This window comes from Hyperolius riggenbachi, chromosome 9, assembly GCF_040937935.1.
Source record: "Hyperolius riggenbachi isolate aHypRig1 chromosome 9, aHypRig1.pri, whole genome shotgun sequence".
Lineage (NCBI taxonomy): Eukaryota > Metazoa > Chordata > Amphibia > Anura > Hyperoliidae > Hyperolius > Hyperolius riggenbachi.
The window spans coordinates 13,003,048-13,019,773 of record NC_090654.1 but is presented as its reverse complement, the minus strand read 5'-3'; the positions used below and the strand labels follow the sequence as shown (position 1 = coordinate 13,019,773).

Below are 16,726 nucleotides of genomic sequence, written 5' to 3'. Positions count from 1 at the left end.
GAAGCACTCCTGCAAAATGCCAACTCTGGGCATTAGGAACGCCCCTTTCCCCAGCTCTAATTGGCCAGCTCTGCCTCTCCCCGCCCCTTCCACCTTCTGGCACACCTCTCCTCTGCCCACTGCTCTGTGTTGAGACACACAGAGCCAAAGCTGCAGCGTCGTGATTCCAAGGGTCACGGCCATGTTTGTTTTGTTTTTTCTAACTGAAAGTCGGGACATAGGAGTGCCAGTAATTGATGCTACCTGATCCAGCTAACCCTTCAGATCAGGTAGTGTTTTTTTTTTGTTTTTACAAAAATGTCCACCTTGGGTTTACTTTAAAGAGGAACTTCAGCCTAAACAAACATACGGTCATTAAGTTACATTAGTTATGTTAATTAAAATAGAAAGGTAATATAATCTCTTACCCACCCTGTTTGTTTGATGGCAGCCATCTTTTTGGGTGAAAGGAGTTGACGGAGCATGAGACACAGTTCCAAATGTCCTGTGTGCTGATCACCATCCCAGTTGCTAGGCAACGTGAACAACAACATAGGAAATCCCATCATGCTTTGCACAGCATCAGGGGAATAAAGCCCGGGCAGTTTTCTTTGATAGGTGGAGCTTAGCTAAAAATGCAGCTAAAAATGATGCTTTGGTAAGAAAAACAAAGTTCTGATGCTGTGAAACTGTTAAAGAAACACCAAGCCTTTTCAGTGCTGCTGAGTAGATTTTTAGTCCGGAGGTTCACTTTAGGCCCACCAACTGCACCAATATGCCAATACGGTGGTTGCTACTCTCACCGCATTGGAGATGCTTTGGCGCAGTCTGTGAGCTTAAGCGCTTGTTCGAATGCTGTAAAGGATGACCAAGAGCCCCTGTCACTGTTTGTCCTGTTGTGTGCAGCAGCACTTTGTATATATATATATATATATATATATATATATATGTATATATATATATATATATATATATATATATATATATATATATAATATATATATACAGTGGTGTGAAAAACTATTTGCCCCCTTCCTGATTTCTTATTCTTTTGCATGTTTGTCACACTTAAATGTTTCTGCTCATCAAAAACCATTAACTATTAGTCAAAGATAACATAATTGAACACAAAATGCAGTTTTAAATGATGGTTTTTATTATTTAGTGAGAAAAAAAACTCAAAACCTACATGGCCCTGTGTGAAAAAGAAATTGCCCCCTGAACCTAATAACTGGTTGGGCCACCCTTAGCAGCAATAACTGCAATCAAGCGTTTGCGATAACTTGCAAGGAGTCTTTTACAGCGCTCTGGAGGAATTTTGGCCCACTCATCTTTGCAGAATTGTTGTAATTCAGCTTTATTTGAGGGTTTTCTAGCATGAACCGCCTTTTTAAGGTCATGCCACAACATCTCAATAGGATTCAGGTCAGGACTTTGACTAGGCCACTCCAATATCTTCATTTTGTTTTTCTTCAGCCATTCAGAGGTGAATTTGCTGGTGTGTTTTGGGTCATTGTCCTGCTGCAGCACCCAAGATCGCTTCAGCTTGAGTTGACGAAACAGATGGCCCGACATTCTCCTTCAGGATTTTTTGGTAGACAGTAGAATTCATGGTTCCATCTATCACAGCAAGCCTTCCAGGTCCTGAAGCAGCAAAAATAAAAAAAATGCTGTGTTACTTCTACGGCAGATGTAACGGGACACGCACCTTCCAAAAAGTTCAACTTTTGTCTCGTCGGTCCACAAGGTATTTTCCCAAAAGTCTTGGCAATCATTGAGATGTTTTTTAGCAAAATTGAGACGAGCCTTAATGTTCTTTTTGCTTAAAAGTGGTTTGCGCCTTGGATATCTGCCATGCAGGCCGTTTTTGCCCAGTCTCTTTATTATGGTGGAGTCGTGAACACTGACCTTAATTGAGGCAAGTGAGGCCTGCAGTTCTTTAGATGTTGTCCTGGGTCTTTTGTGGCCTCTCGGATGAGTTTTCTCTGCTCTCTTGGGGTAATTTTGGTTGGCCGGCCACTCCTGGTAAGGTTCATCACTGTTCCATGTTTTTGCCATTTGTGGATAATGGCTCTCACTGTGGTTCGCTGGAGTCCCAAAGCTTTAGAAAAGGCGTTATAACCTTTACCAGACTGATAGATCTCAATTACAGTACTTTTGTTCTCATTTGTTCCTGAATTTCTTTGGATCTTGGCATGATGTCTAGCTATTGAGGTGCTTTTGGTCTACTTCTCTGTGTCAGATAGCTCCTATTTAAGTGATTTCTTGATTGAAACAGGTGTGGCAGTAATCAGGCCTGGGGGTGACTACAGAAATTGAACTCAGGTGTGATAAACTACAGTTAAGATATTTTTAACAAGAGGGGCAATCACTTTTTCACACACGGCCATGTAGATTTGGAGTTTTTTTTCTCACTAAATAATAAAAACCATCATGTGAAACTGCATTTTGTGTTCAATTATGTTATCTTTGACTAATAGTTAACGGTTTTTGATGAGCAGAAACATTTAAGTGTGACAAACATGCAAAAGAATAAGAAATCAGGAAGGGGGCAAATAGTTTTTCACACCACTGTATATATATATATATATGTGTGTATGTATATATCCTTCATTAATGTACAGCGATCTCTGTGGTTTTGTGTATTTACCCGGAGCCGGCGATGCTGCATTGCATTACAGCTTGAGAAATGATCTCAATTACTATTTGTAGCTTTGCCGTGTGCCTATTACATACGCCGTGGAACTCACGGGGTGTATTTGTATAATTGTATTGCGTCCTTTGTATATTTGTACAGCACATGAAAATGTGAGCTGATTGAGCACATGGGCTGATAAAGGTACCCTGGTGAGCGGGACTTGTGCTGTGCAGGTTGGTAAATTGCTTGCCGCCATTAGATAATTCTAGGTTGTGTTTCATTCATATTCACAGTCCTCCGGGGGCCTTATTAGATGAGATCTTTGTGGTGGGATTTGTACGAACGCTTTGGCGGCTGGAAATGGAAACGATTGGTCAGCTGGTATAGTGTTCTCTATGAAAAAACACATTCAGTGTTCTGCTTGATGGAAGATTACGTTTATGCTTTATGTCTATTAGCTTACCAGAGCTCCTCCTTCTCAATATAGCCGCTCCTGTCCTGGTCCAAGATTTCAAAGACCTTTTTCATGACATCTTTGCTTTTGCTCTTCAGGCCACACAGCTCGAAGAATTTCTTATGGTTAAATGAATCAGCAGCTGCAAGAAACAAATTATAGAGTTAAAGCAAGATGTATGTCTTTAACCATTTCACCCCTTGGGTATTTTTCACCTTATGGACGAGAGGAATCTTAACATTTCAGTGCTCCTCCCTTTCATTCCCCAATAACTTTATCACTACTTTTCACAACGAAATGATCTACACCTTGTTTTATTCCACCAATTAGGCTTTGTTTGGGTGGGACATTATGCTAAGACTTATTTTATTATACAGTAAATGCATTTTAACAGGAATAATAAGAAAAAAAATAGAAAAAATTCATTTCTCAGGTTTCGTCCATTACAGTTTTAAAATAATGCATGCTACCGTGATTAAAATCCGCATATTTTATTTGCTAATTTGTTCTGGTTATTGCAACGTTAAAATGATATCCCTAGTACAATTTATGGTGACAATATTTTATTTGGAATTAAGGGTGTATTTTTCAGTTTTACATCCATCACTAATTTCTAGCCCATAATTTAACTCTTGACATACATACAAAAAAAAATGTTATTCCCTAAAGTCAGTAGGTGTAACTTTACTATTTGGCCACAACATGTCCTTGCGCATTACTTCCTATAAGCGTACAATAAGTACATAAGTACATAGGAAGCAATGCGTTGCATTGTAACTAGGGAAGTGACACAGGCATCCATTCATGCCTGCGATCACAGTGGCCTAGAGGGGAGATGAATGAATGGGAACAATGTTCTAGGCTGCACCTGTGTCTGCTTTTGCAGTTCTTACATTGCATACATGGACCGTACATCAGAAAATGGGATAAGCAGATGTGACTACTATATAAATACATAATAATAATATGGTAGCACATTAGACTATGAATATGCTGGGATTAGATTGTGAGCTCCTCTGAGGACAGTCAGTGACATGACTATGTACTCTGTAATGTGCTGCAGAAGATGTCAGTGCTATATAAATACATAATGATAATATGGTAGGACATTAGACTATGACTATGGTAGGATTAGAGTGTGAGCTCCTCTGAGGACAGTCAGTGACATGACTATGTACTCCGTAATGTGCTGCAGAAGATGTCAGTGCTATATAAATACGTAATAATAATATGGTAGGACATTAGACTATGACTATGGTAGGATTAGAGTGTGAGCTCCTCTGAGGACAGTCAGTGACATGACTATGTACTCTGTAATGTGCTGCAGAAGATGTCAGTGCTATATAAATACATAATGATAATATGGTAGGACATTATACTATGACTATGGTAGGATTAGAGTGTGAGCTCCTCTGAGGACAGTCAGTGACATGACTATGTGTTCTGTAATGTGCTGCAGAAAATGTCAGGGCTATATAAATACATAATAATAATATGGTAGAACATTAGACTATGACTATGGTAGGATTAGAGTGTGAGCTCCTCTGAGGACAGTCAGTGACATGACTATGTGTTCTGTAATGTGCTGCAGAAGATGTCAGTGCTATATAAATACATAATAATAATATGGTAGGACATTAGACTATGACTATGGTAGGATTAGAATGTGAGCTCCTCTGAGGACAGTCAGTGACATGACTATGTACTCTGTAATGTGCTGCAGAAGATGTCAGTGCTATATAAATACATAATGATAATATGGTAGGACATTAGACTATGACTATGGTAGGATTAGAGTGTGAGCTCCTCTGAGGACAGTCAGTGACATGACTATGTACTCTGTAAAGTGCTGCAGAAAATGTCAGGGCTATATAAATACATAATAATAATATGGTAGGACATTACACTATGACTATGGTAGGATTAGAGTGTGAGCTCCTCTGAGGACAGTCAGTGACATAACTATGTACTCTGTACAGTGCTGCAGGAGATGTCAGTGCTATATAAATACATAATAATAATATGGTAGAACATTAGACTATGACTATGGTAGGATTAGAGTGTGAGCTCCTCTGAAGAAAGTCAGTGACATGACTATGTACTCTGTAAAGTGCTGCAGACGATGTCAGCAGGCCCGGTCCACCCATGATGCCAAATAAGGCCACTTCCTCAGGCGGCAGAGTGTCTGGGGACAGCACCAGGCAGAAACAGGAAGTGAAGAGAGTGCCTTGCTAACCTATACTGGGGGCAGCTGTACCTAGCTAGGCCAAGCGTCCCCTTGCACCCACCTGCACATAGCGCTGACATTTCACTGCAGTGTTTAATCATTGCTGCACGGGACTTGTGTGAATGCAATAATAAATGCCATTTATGATATCTGGCAGTGCCGCATCTACTGCTTCCTTTCTGCTAGAAAATAATACACCTTGCAATTTGAAAAGAAGTCATTATGTTTAAAACTTAAAAAAAAAATATATATATATTTTTCCCAAAGAGAAGGGCTGAAATGTTGCTGCTGGTCCTGCAAATATCTGCATTTATCTGCAGTGAGACGCAGCAGCGCATGTGGCGAGGGGACGCCATGCCAAATCCTCCATTACCGAGACAATCATTACTATGGCTGTATATTGCTTACGCAGCAATCAAACAGATCATATCATTATGCCGGCATTCATTTTATCACACTTCATTACCGGCAGTATTAATCATTATCCAGCCAGCTCCTAGGATGCCCCCTCCATACAGCAGAGCTGTGCAGCACTACATGCCCCCTATAGCTGCCCCTCCATACTATGTACTCTGTAATGTGCTGCAGGAGATGTCACTGCTATATAAATACATAATAATAATATGGTAGGACATTACACTATGACTATGGTAGGATTAGATTGTGAGCTCCTCTGAGGACAGTCAGTGACATGACTATGTACTCTGTAAGTGCTGCAGAAGATGTCAGTGCTATGTAAATACATAATAATAATATGGTAGGACATTACACTATGACTATGGCAGGATTAGAGTGTGAGCTCCTCTGAGGACAGTCAGTGACATGACTATGTACTCTGTAATGTGCTGCAGAAGATGTCAGTGCTATATAAATACATAATAATAATAATATGGTAGGACAGTAGACTATGACTATGGTAGGATTAGACTGTGAGCTCCTCTGAGAACAGTTAGTGACATGACTATGTACTCTGTACAGTGCTGCAGGAGATGTCAGTGCTATATAAATACATAATAATAATATGGTAGGACATTAGACTATGACTATGGTAGGATTAGAGTGTGAGCTCCTCTGAGGACAGTCAGTGACATGACTATGTACTCTGTAAAGTGCTGCAGAAGATGTCAGTGCTATATAAATACATAATAATAATATGGTAGGACATTAGACTATGACTATGGTAGGATTAGAGTGTGAGCTCCTCTGGGGACAGTCAGTGACATGACTGTACTCTGTAATGTGCTGCAGAAGATGTCAGTGCTATATAAATACATAATAATAATATGGTAGGATATTAGACTATGACTATGGTGGGATTAGAGTGTGAGCTCCTCTGAGGACAGTCAGTGACATGACTATGTACTCTGTAATGTGCTGCAGAAGATGTCAGTGCTATATAAATACATAATAATAATATGGTAGGACATTACACTATGACTATGGTAGGATTATAGTGTGAGCTCCTCTGAGGACAGTCAGTGACATGACTATGTACTCTGTAATGTGCTGCAGAAGATGTCAGTGATATATAAATACATAATAATAATATGGTAGGACATTAGGCTATGACTATGGTAGGATTAGACTGTGAGCTCCTCTGGGGACAGTCAGTGACATGACTATGTACTCTGTAATGTGCTGCAGAAGATGTCAGTGCTATATAAATACATAATAATAATATGGTGGGACATTAGACTATGACTATGGTAGGATTAGACTGTGAGCTCCTCTGAGGACAGTCAGTGACATGACCATGTACTCTGTAATGTGCTGCAGGAGATGTCAGTGCTATATAAATACATAATAATAATATGGGAGGACATTAGACTATGACTATGGTAGGATTAGAGTGTGAGCTCCTCTGGGGACAGTCAGTGACATGACTGTGTACTCTGTAATGAGCTGCAGAAGATGTCAGTGCTATATAAATACATAATAATAATATGGTAGGACATTAGACTATGACTATGGTAGGATTAGAGTGTGAGCTCCTCTGAGGACAGTCAGTGACATGACTATGTACTCTGTAATGTGCTGCAGAAGATGCCAGTGCTATATAAATACATAATAATAATATGGTAGGACATTACACTATGACTATGGTAGGATTAGATTGTAAGCTCCTCTGAGGACAGTCAGTGACATGACTATGTACACTGTAATGTGCTGCAGGAGATGTCAGTGCTATATAAATCTATATATATAATAGACTAAGGCCACATACAGACATCAGACCATAGTCTTTGGAAAATGAAAGATCACAGACCAATCTTACCACCCTTCCTGTAGTATAAGAGCCATACTCTACACAGTCTTTTCTATGGAGCTGAACTCCCCATCAGACAGAAATCTTTGCAAGATGCTGCACACACAGATGCTGTACAGACACAAAAGATCAGTATCTGCAAAAGATCTGTTCCTGCCAAAAATCCATTCCTGCAAATTGCAATGATAGTCTATGAGATCTGCAGATCATCATACACACATGATTTAACTGACATTCATCTGCAGATCAGATCCACCAGGATGGATTTTCAGATCTGCAGATCTGCAGATGAATGTGTGTATGATGATCTGGAGATCTCATAGACTATCATTGCAATTTGCAGGAATGGATTTTTGGCAGGAACAGATCTTTTGCAGATACTGATCTTTTGTGTCTGTACAGCATCTGTGTGTGCAGCATCTTGCAAAGATTTTTTTCTGATGTGGAGTTCAGCTCCATAGAATAGACTGTGTAGGTATGGCTCTCATACTAAATGGAAGAGGGTAAAATTGGTCTGTGATCTTTCATTTTCCAAAGACTATAGTCTGATGTGTGTATGAGCCTTTAGTGCCTCAACCTTCAAACAAGAAGAAGAAGTACTTTGCATGAGAAAATTTATGCGTGATCAAACACCAAGTTTAAGGCCTCTTTTCCACGGACTGTTGAGCTGTGTGCTCAGCAAGCAGTTACCAGGCAGCAGTGAGCAGATACCAGGCAGCAACAAGCAGTTACCAGGCAGCAGCAAGCAGTTACCAGCAGCAGCAAGCTGTAAGCAGGCAGCAACAAGCTGTTACCGGGCAGTAGTGAGCAGTTACCAGGCAGCAGTGAGCAGTTACCAGGCAGCAGTGAGCAGTTACCAGGCAGCAGTGAGCAGATACCAGGCAGCAGCAAGCAGTTACCAGGCAGCAGCAAGCAGTTACCAGGCAGCAGCAAGCAGTTACCAGGCAGCAGCAAGCAGTTACCAGGCAGCAGCGAGCAGTTACCAGGCAGCAGTGAGCAGTTGTGAGAGTTTGAGAGGCATTTCACTGCCTATCAACAGTCCATGGAAAAGAGGCCTTACCCTAGCAAGTCTGACATTGCAAATCTGGCCTAATTGGCTATTCATGAGGCAATGCTCATGCAAATGCATGCACAAACCAATACCACAAAGCAGTCACCCTGCTACATGCTACATTAGCACTATCCGGCTTAGTGCACACCAGAGCGGTTCGGCAGCGTTTTGCGATCCACTTGCGGCTGCGGATACGCTTGGGTAATGTATTTCAATGGGCTGGTGCACACCAGAGCGGGAGGCGTTTTGCTGAAACGCATACTCCCGGGGTGAGGCATTTTTTGGATTGCGGAGGCGTTTCTGCCTCCAATGTAAAGTATAAGAAAAACGTAAACCGCTCTGAAAAACGGCAGTTCTGAGCGGTTTTGCAGGCGTTTTTGTTACAGAAGCTGTTCAGTAACAGCTTTACTGTAACAATATATGAAATCTACTACACCAAAAACTCTTTACAAAACCGCAAAATGCTAGCTGAAACGCTACAGAAAAATAAGAAAAAGCGTTTCAAAATCTGCTAGCATTTTGCGGATCTGCTAGCAGTTTTTGGTGTGCTCCAGGCCTCCAGGAGCGCCATGGGGAGGATTCCCAATGCCCCCTTTTTATACAACTGGGGGGACCGCAGGGTCCCAGGCTCTCTCACTGCCTGGAAACCACAGCGGCACCCCGGAGGGGGAGGCTGGGTGGCGCGGACGACCCCCCCCCCCAAGTGTGGCCAGCGCTGGGGAGAGCCGTCTGCACCCAACTCCCAATATTAAAAACAGGCACTTACCTTAAAGGGGAACTTCAGCCTAAACAAACATACTGTCATTAAGTTACATTAGTTATGTTAATTAGAATAGATAGGTAATATAATTTTTTACCCACCCTGTTTTAAAAGAACAGACAAATGTTTGTGATCCATGGGGGCTGCCATCTTTGTCATGGGGGCAGCCATCTTTTTGGTTGAAAGTAGGTGACAAGGAGCAGGAGACACAGTTCCAACTGTCCTGTGTCCTGATAACCCCTCCCAGCTGCGCACCCTAGGCTTCAAATATCAAATTCAAAATGTAAAAGAAAAAAAATTCCACCAAAACAACAGAACGAGAGCAACAACATCAGAAATCCCATCATGCTTTGCACAGCATCAGGGGAAAAAAGCCCGGGCAGTTTTCTTCTGTGCAGCTAAAAATTAGGCTCGGATAAGAGAAACAAAGTTCTGATGCTGTGAAACTGTTAAAGAAACACCAGGCCTTTTCAGTGCTGCTGAGTCGATTTTTAGTCCAGAGGTTCACTTTAACGTCCATTGCGTTCTGCTACATGTGCATTAATTTGGGGGCACCACATGAGAAAGGAGAGAAGCATGGGTCACCCCGAGCTTTAGAGCTCAGGGCTGGCTCACATACAGCACTCCAGAGGGGGGGGGGGGGGGGGGGAGGACAGGCGCACTCACTCCAGGGTTCACACCACCGGAGCAAGCCATCCACCACCTGCCTCCAAAGGATACAAACTGCACAAAATGCTTTCCATGAGAAAATTAATGCGCATGTAGCAGAATCCAATGGACGTTAAGGTAAGTGGCTGTTTTTAATATTAGGAGGTGGGTGCGGACGGCTCTCCCCAGCGCTGGCCACGCTTGGGGGGGGGGCGGCTGCGCCACACAGCCTCCCACTCCAGGGTGCCGCTGTGGTTCCCAGGCAGCGAGAGAGCACTTTGCGGTATTGGTTTTTTGACCCTGCATAGTTTGGCATGCGAAAGCAAATGCATATTTGCATGAGCATTGCCTCATGAATGGCCAATTAGGTCAGATTTGGAAAGCCAGACTTGCTAGGGTTAAACTTGGTGTTTGAGCACGCATACATTTTTCTCATGGAAAGCCTACTTCTTCTTGCTTCAAGGTTGAGGCACGTACTCTATTAGATAGATAGATGCGGCGTATGCTACGACGCGGGTTGGCTAGTACATAATAATATGGTAGGACATTAGACTATGACTATGGTAGGATTAGAGTGTGAGCTCCTCTGAGGACAGTCAGTGACATGACTATGTACTCTGTAATGTGCTGCAGAAGATGTCAGTGTTATATAAATACACTAGCCAACCCGCGTCGTAGCATACGCCGCATCTATCTATCTAATAGAGTACGTGCCTCAACCTTGAAGCAAGAAGAAGTAGGCTTTCCATGAGAAAAATGTATGCGTGCTCAAACACCAAGTTTAACCCTAGCAAGTCTGGCTTTTCAAATCCGGCCTAATTGGCTATTCATGAGGCAATGCTCATGCAAATATGCATTTGCTTTCGCATGCCAAACTATGCAGGGTCCAAAAACCAATACCGCAAAGCGATCGCCCTGCGGGAATTAGTTCATGCTACATTAGCACTATCCAGGAGCGCCACGGGGAGGATTCCGAATGCCCCCATACAACCGGGGGACTGCGGGGTCCCAGGCTCTCTCACTGCCTGGGAACCACAGCGGCACCCAGGAGGGGGAGGCTGGGTGGCGCAGCTGCCCCCCCAAGTGTGGTCAGCGCCGGGGAGAGCCAACCGCACCCACCTCCCAATATTAAAAACGGGCACTTACTTTAACATCCGTTGCGTTCTGCAACATGCACATTAACTTGGGGGCACCACATGAGAAAGGAGTGAAGCATGGGTCACCCCGAGCTTTAGAGCTCAGGGCTGGATCACATACAACACTCCGGGGTGGGTAGTAGGACAGGCGCAGACAACTCACTCCAGGGCTCACACCACCAGAGCAAGCCACCCACCACCTGCCTCCAAAGGATACAACTGCAAAAAATGCTTTCCATGAGAAAAATTTTGCGTGCTCAAACACCAAGTTTAACCCTAGCAAGTCTGGCTTTCCAAATCTGACCTAATTGGCTATTCATGAGGCAATGCTCATGCAAATATGCATTTGCTTTCGCATGCCAAACTATGCAGGGTCAAAAAACCAATACCGCAAAGTGCTCTCTCGCTGCCTGGGAACCGCAGCGGCACCCTGGAGTGGGAGGCTGTGTGGCGCAGCCGCCCCCCCCTCCCCTCCCAAGGGTGGCCAGCGCTGGGGAGAGCCGTCCGCACCCACCTCCTAATATTAAAAACAGCCACTTACCTTAACGTCCATTGGGTTCTGCTACATGCGCATTAATTTTCTCATGGAAAGCATTTTGTGCAGTTTGTATCCTTTGGAGGCAGGTGGTGGATGGCTTGCTCCGGTGGTGTGAACCCTGGAGTGAGTGCGCCTGTCCTCCCCCCCCCCCCCCCCCCTCTGGAGTGCTGTATGTGAGCCAGCCCTGAGCTCTAAAGCTCGGGGTGACCCATGCTCTCTCCTTTCTCATGTGGTGCCCCCAAATTAATGCACATGTAGCAGAACGCAATGGACGTTAAGGTAAGTGCCTGTTTTTAATATTGGGAGGTGGGTGCGGACGGCTCTCCCCGGCGCTGGCCACACTTGGGGGGGGTCGTCCGCGCCACCCAGCCTCCCCCTCCGGGGTGCCGCTGTGGTTTCCAGGCAGTGAGAGAGCCTGGGACCCTGCGGTCCCCCCAGTTGTATAAAAAGGGGGCATTGGGAATCCTCCCCATGGCGCTCCTGGAGGCCTGGAGCACACCAAAAACTGCTAGCAGATCCGCAAAATGCTAGCAGATTTTGAAACGCTTTTTCTTATTTTTCTGTAGCGTTTCAGCTAGCATTTTGCGGTTTTGTAAAGAGTTTTTGGTGTAGTAGATTTCATATATTGTTACAGTAAAGCTGTTACTGAACAGCTTCTGTAACAAAAACGGCTGCAAAACCGCTCAGAACTGCCGTTTTTCAGAGCGGTTTACGTTTTTCTTATACTTTACATTGGAGGCAGAAACGCCTCCGCAATCCAAAAAATGCCTCACCCCGGGAGTATGCGTTTCAGCAAAACGCCTCCCGCTCTGGTGTGCACCAGCCCATTGAAATACATTACCCAAGCGTATCCGCAGCCGCAAGTGGATCGCAAAACGCTGCCGAACCGCTCTGGTGTGCACTAAGCCGGATAGTGCTAATGTAGCATGTAGCAGGGTGACTGCTTTGTGGTATTGGTTTGTGCATGCATTTGCATGAGCATTGCCTCATGAATAGCCAATTAGGCCAGATTTGCAATGTCAGACTTGCTAGGGTAAGGCCTCTTTTCCATGGACTGTTGATAGGCAGTGAAATGCCTCTCAAACTCTCACAACTGCTCACTGCTGCCTGGTAACTGCTTGCTGCTGCCTGGTAACTGCTTGCTGCTGCCTGGTAACTGCTTGCTGCTGCCTGGTAACTGCTTGCTGCTGCCTGGTAACTGCTTGCTGCTGCCTGGTATCTGCTCACTGCTGCCTGGTATCTGCTCACTGCTGCCTGGTAACTGCTCACTGCTGCCTGGTAACTGCTCACTACTGCCCGGTAACAGCTTGTTGCTGCCTGCTTACAGCTTGCTGCTGCCTGGTAACTGCTTGCTGCTGCCTGGTAACTGCTTGTTGCTGCCTGGTATCTGCTCACTGCTGCCTGGTAACTGCTTGCTGAGCACACAGCTCAACAGTCCGTGGAAAAGAAGCCTTAAACTTGGTGTTTGATCACGCATAAATTTTCTCATGCAAAGTACTTCTTCTTCTTGTTTGAAGGTTGAGGCACTTAGTCTATTATATATATAGATTATTATATGATAGGACATTAGACTGTGACTGTGGTAGGATTAGATTGTGAGCTCCTCTGAGGACAATCATGCTCATTTTAATTTTGGACAGAGCAGATTCTATTTCATGCAATACTTATTAACCCTCCTGGCGGTCTATTAGAAACTGCCAGGGGGCAGCGCAGCAGTCTTTTAAAAAAATTTTTTTTGTTTAAATCATGTAGCGAGCCCTAGGCTGCATAGCCGCTGTGCAGTGGCATCCCCCCGCCTGCTTCGATCGCCTCAGGTGATCTTTGATCAGGAAATCCCGTTCAAAGAACGGGATTTCCTGAAGGGCTTGCCCCGTCGCCATGGCGTCATGACATCAAAGGGAGTCCCGATCCACCCCTCAGCGCTGCCTGCCACTGATTGGCCAGGCAGCGCACGGGGTCTGGGGGGGCGGCACGGCGATCGGCGGCTAATCGGAGGGTGGCAGCAGTGATCGCAATGCACACGCAGCTAGCAAAGTGCTAGCTGCGTGTTGCAAAAAAAAAAAAATTATGCGAATCGGCCCAGCGGAGCCTGAGAAATCCTCCTGCGCGGCAAGGAGAGACCAGGAGCCACATGGTGCAATATTGTGGGGTATTAGATGTTAGATTGTAGTATAAGATTATTTATACTCACAAAGCTGGGTGGCAGTTCCTGCAACCACCGTATATCGCCAACAGGGAAATAACCGTCCCCGCTCGGTATTCCAGGTCCTACTGGCACTGGATGGTCGCACTCCTGGTTGGTCCTTCTTGGTTGTAGGTAACACCACACCCGTAGGTGAACACCTCCAAAGGAGATGTAATGTATAGTACTGGGGGGAGGTGTCTTTACCACTCCAGATGAAAGAACCCAAATCACAGGGTTAATGTAAAAAGATTAAATTATTTATTCAGCATGATAAAAAGGACAACACGTTTCATGGGTCTCAGCCCGCTTCTTCAGGTCTATACAAGTGCCTTTAAAATATGGTCACAAGCATGGACGCCAGAAAGCCATTGACCTGAGGAGGCGGGCTGAGACCCATGAAACGTGTTGTCCTTTTAATCATGCTGAATAAATTATTTAATCTTTTTACATTAACCCTGTGGTTTGGGTTCTTCCATCTGGAGTGGTAAAGACACCTCCCTCCGCCGTATTTTTTTTATTTTTGTTTCATTACATTACCTATTTTTGGGTGCCTCCACCCGCATTACTGTCAAACAATACCAGTTGCCCGGTGTCCTGCTGGTCTTTGTTTCATCATCAAGTGTCTGGATCACACACCTGAAACTAGCATGTAGATAATCCTTTCAACCTTAAAGTGTACCGAAAAGAGTCTCAGGTTCCATACTTACCTGGGTCTTCCTTAAAGTGATCCTTAAGTCAAAAACAAAAAATGACTTTTACTCACCTGGGGCTTCCAATAGCCCCCTGCAGCTGTCCGGTGCCCTCGCTGTGTCCCTCCAATCCTCCTGTCCCCGCCGGCGGCCACTTCCAGTTCTGCCATCAGCATGAAGCATATAGCAGCATAGAGGGCCCTATTGTGGCTGGGAACGGGAAGAATCACTCGCATTCCCAGCCTGTCGGCAGCTGTCGTCGAAACCGGAAGTAGATGCCGGCGGGGCCAGGAGGATCGGAGGGAGACGGCGAGGGCACCGGACAGCTGCATGGGGCTATTGGAAGCCCCAGGTGAGTAAAAGTAATTTTTTGTTTTTGACTTAAGGATCACTTTAAGCCACCTTGAGGCTGCTCGTCCCTCACCGTTTTCCCAGGTGGCTCCTGTCACCCGCAATAGTGCCCGATAGCCTGGCTGAGTTGCACTTCATCGCACATGCCAGGCCAAGCACTCCCCCCACCACCGCGCCCCCGCAGCTGGGAGCGTTCTGCGCTTGCACAGTTGTACTGCACAGGTGTAGAACACTCCCAGGGATGGAAACGCAATGGTGGAACATTCCTGGCCGGGCCATGCCTGCGCGATGAAGCGCGACTCAACCAGGCTTTCAGGCACTATTGGGGGTGACAGGAGACACCCGAGGAGACTGCGAGGGACAAGCGGCCTCAAGGGGGCTCAGGGAAGCCCCAGGGAAGTATTTTTAGGTTCTCTTTAAAGAGACATTGTAAGAAAAAAAAGAGTCCCTGTTGGGTACTTACCTTGCGAGGGGGAAGCCTCTGGATCCTAGGCTTCCCCCATCCTCCTCCGTTCCAGCGCTGTGAGACGCAGAAAATCTGCCGACAAGCTTGCCGGATCATAACAATCCTGAGTGAGCCTTGCGCAGGTGCGGCTTTCATGCGGGCTCAGACGGAAATAGCTGAGCCCAATCATATCCGCTCTGCTGTGCAGGCCGCGCTATTTCAGCCTGAGCCCAAGTGACAGCCACCACTGCACCTTCACGAGGCTCTTACAGGATTGATATGATTCTGGTACCCGGCAGGATTTTCCGTGGCTAACAGCGCTGGAACCAATGAAACAGGTGCACAACTAGAAATCACTGGGCCCCCCTGCGAAAATTTGGATTCCCCCCCCCCTGAAACCCGTTCAGGGCCGTTTTGGGGGGCAGGAATGGTCGCAGCATAAGGGGAGTGCATTGGCCCCCACATTGGCAGGGAGGGGGGGCACTCCCCCCTTCCCCACCTCGGGCTCTCCCCTCAGTGCACTCCCCTCCTGCATTAACAACAACAGGCATACATCTGTGTGTTCCACCGTGGAGGTCCAATCTCTAAATGCCACACGCTACTTCCTGTTTATCAGGAAGTAGCGTATGGCACTCAGAGATCGGAAGTCAGCGGTGGAACACATAGAGGTATGCTTGTGCTCCTGCCACCCCTGCTGCCACCTATTAATGCAGTAGGGGAGCGCGCTGAGGGGAAAGCACGAGGTGAGGAAGGGGGGAGTGGCCAATGTGGGGGCCAATGCACTCCCCTTATGCTGCGACCCCTCATGACCCCCAAAATGACCCTGAGCAGGCCCTCACAGGGGTGCAGGGACTGAAACCCATATTGTTATGCCACTGAAATGGACAGAGGAGGATGGGGAGAACCTCATTAGGATCCAGAGGCTTCCCCCTCCCAAGGTAAGTACCCCCTAGGGGGCTCTATTTTTTTTTCAAGATTTACTTTAAGTCAAACATCTTGGGCTCGACTCACTAAAGCGTGATAACTCAGTTATCACGTGTAAAGGCTTTGCACGTGCTAACTCAAGTGTAAAGGCTTTGCATGTGCTAACTCGAGTGTAAAGGCTTTGCATGTGCTAACTCGAGTGTAAAGGCTTTGCATGTGCTTACTCGAGTGTAAAGGCTTTGCATGTGCTAACTCGAGTCTAAAGGCTTTGCACGTGTTAACTGGAGTGTAAAGGCTTTGCACGTGCTAACTCGAGTGTAAAGGCTTTGCATGTGCTAGCTCGAGTGTAAAGGCTTTGCATGTGCTAACTCGAGTGTTAAGGGTTTGCATGTGCTAGCTCGAGTGTAAAGGCTTTGCAGGTGCTTACTCGAGCGT

At 45.6% G+C, this 16,726-nt stretch overlaps 1 protein-coding gene across 1 annotated transcript in view; it reads right to left on the bottom strand.

The window, feature by feature from the left end:
- LOC137531924 (parvalbumin alpha-like) overlaps window positions 1-16,726 on the bottom strand; it is a 96,005-nt gene that overhangs the window by 26,247 nt on the left and 53,032 nt on the right. The window contains exon 3 of the mRNA XM_068251955.1: window positions 3,081-3,213. Within this exon, the coding sequence (XP_068108056.1) occupies window positions 3,081-3,213 (133 nt within the window). The remainder of the gene's footprint in view (window positions 1-3,080; window positions 3,214-16,726) is intronic.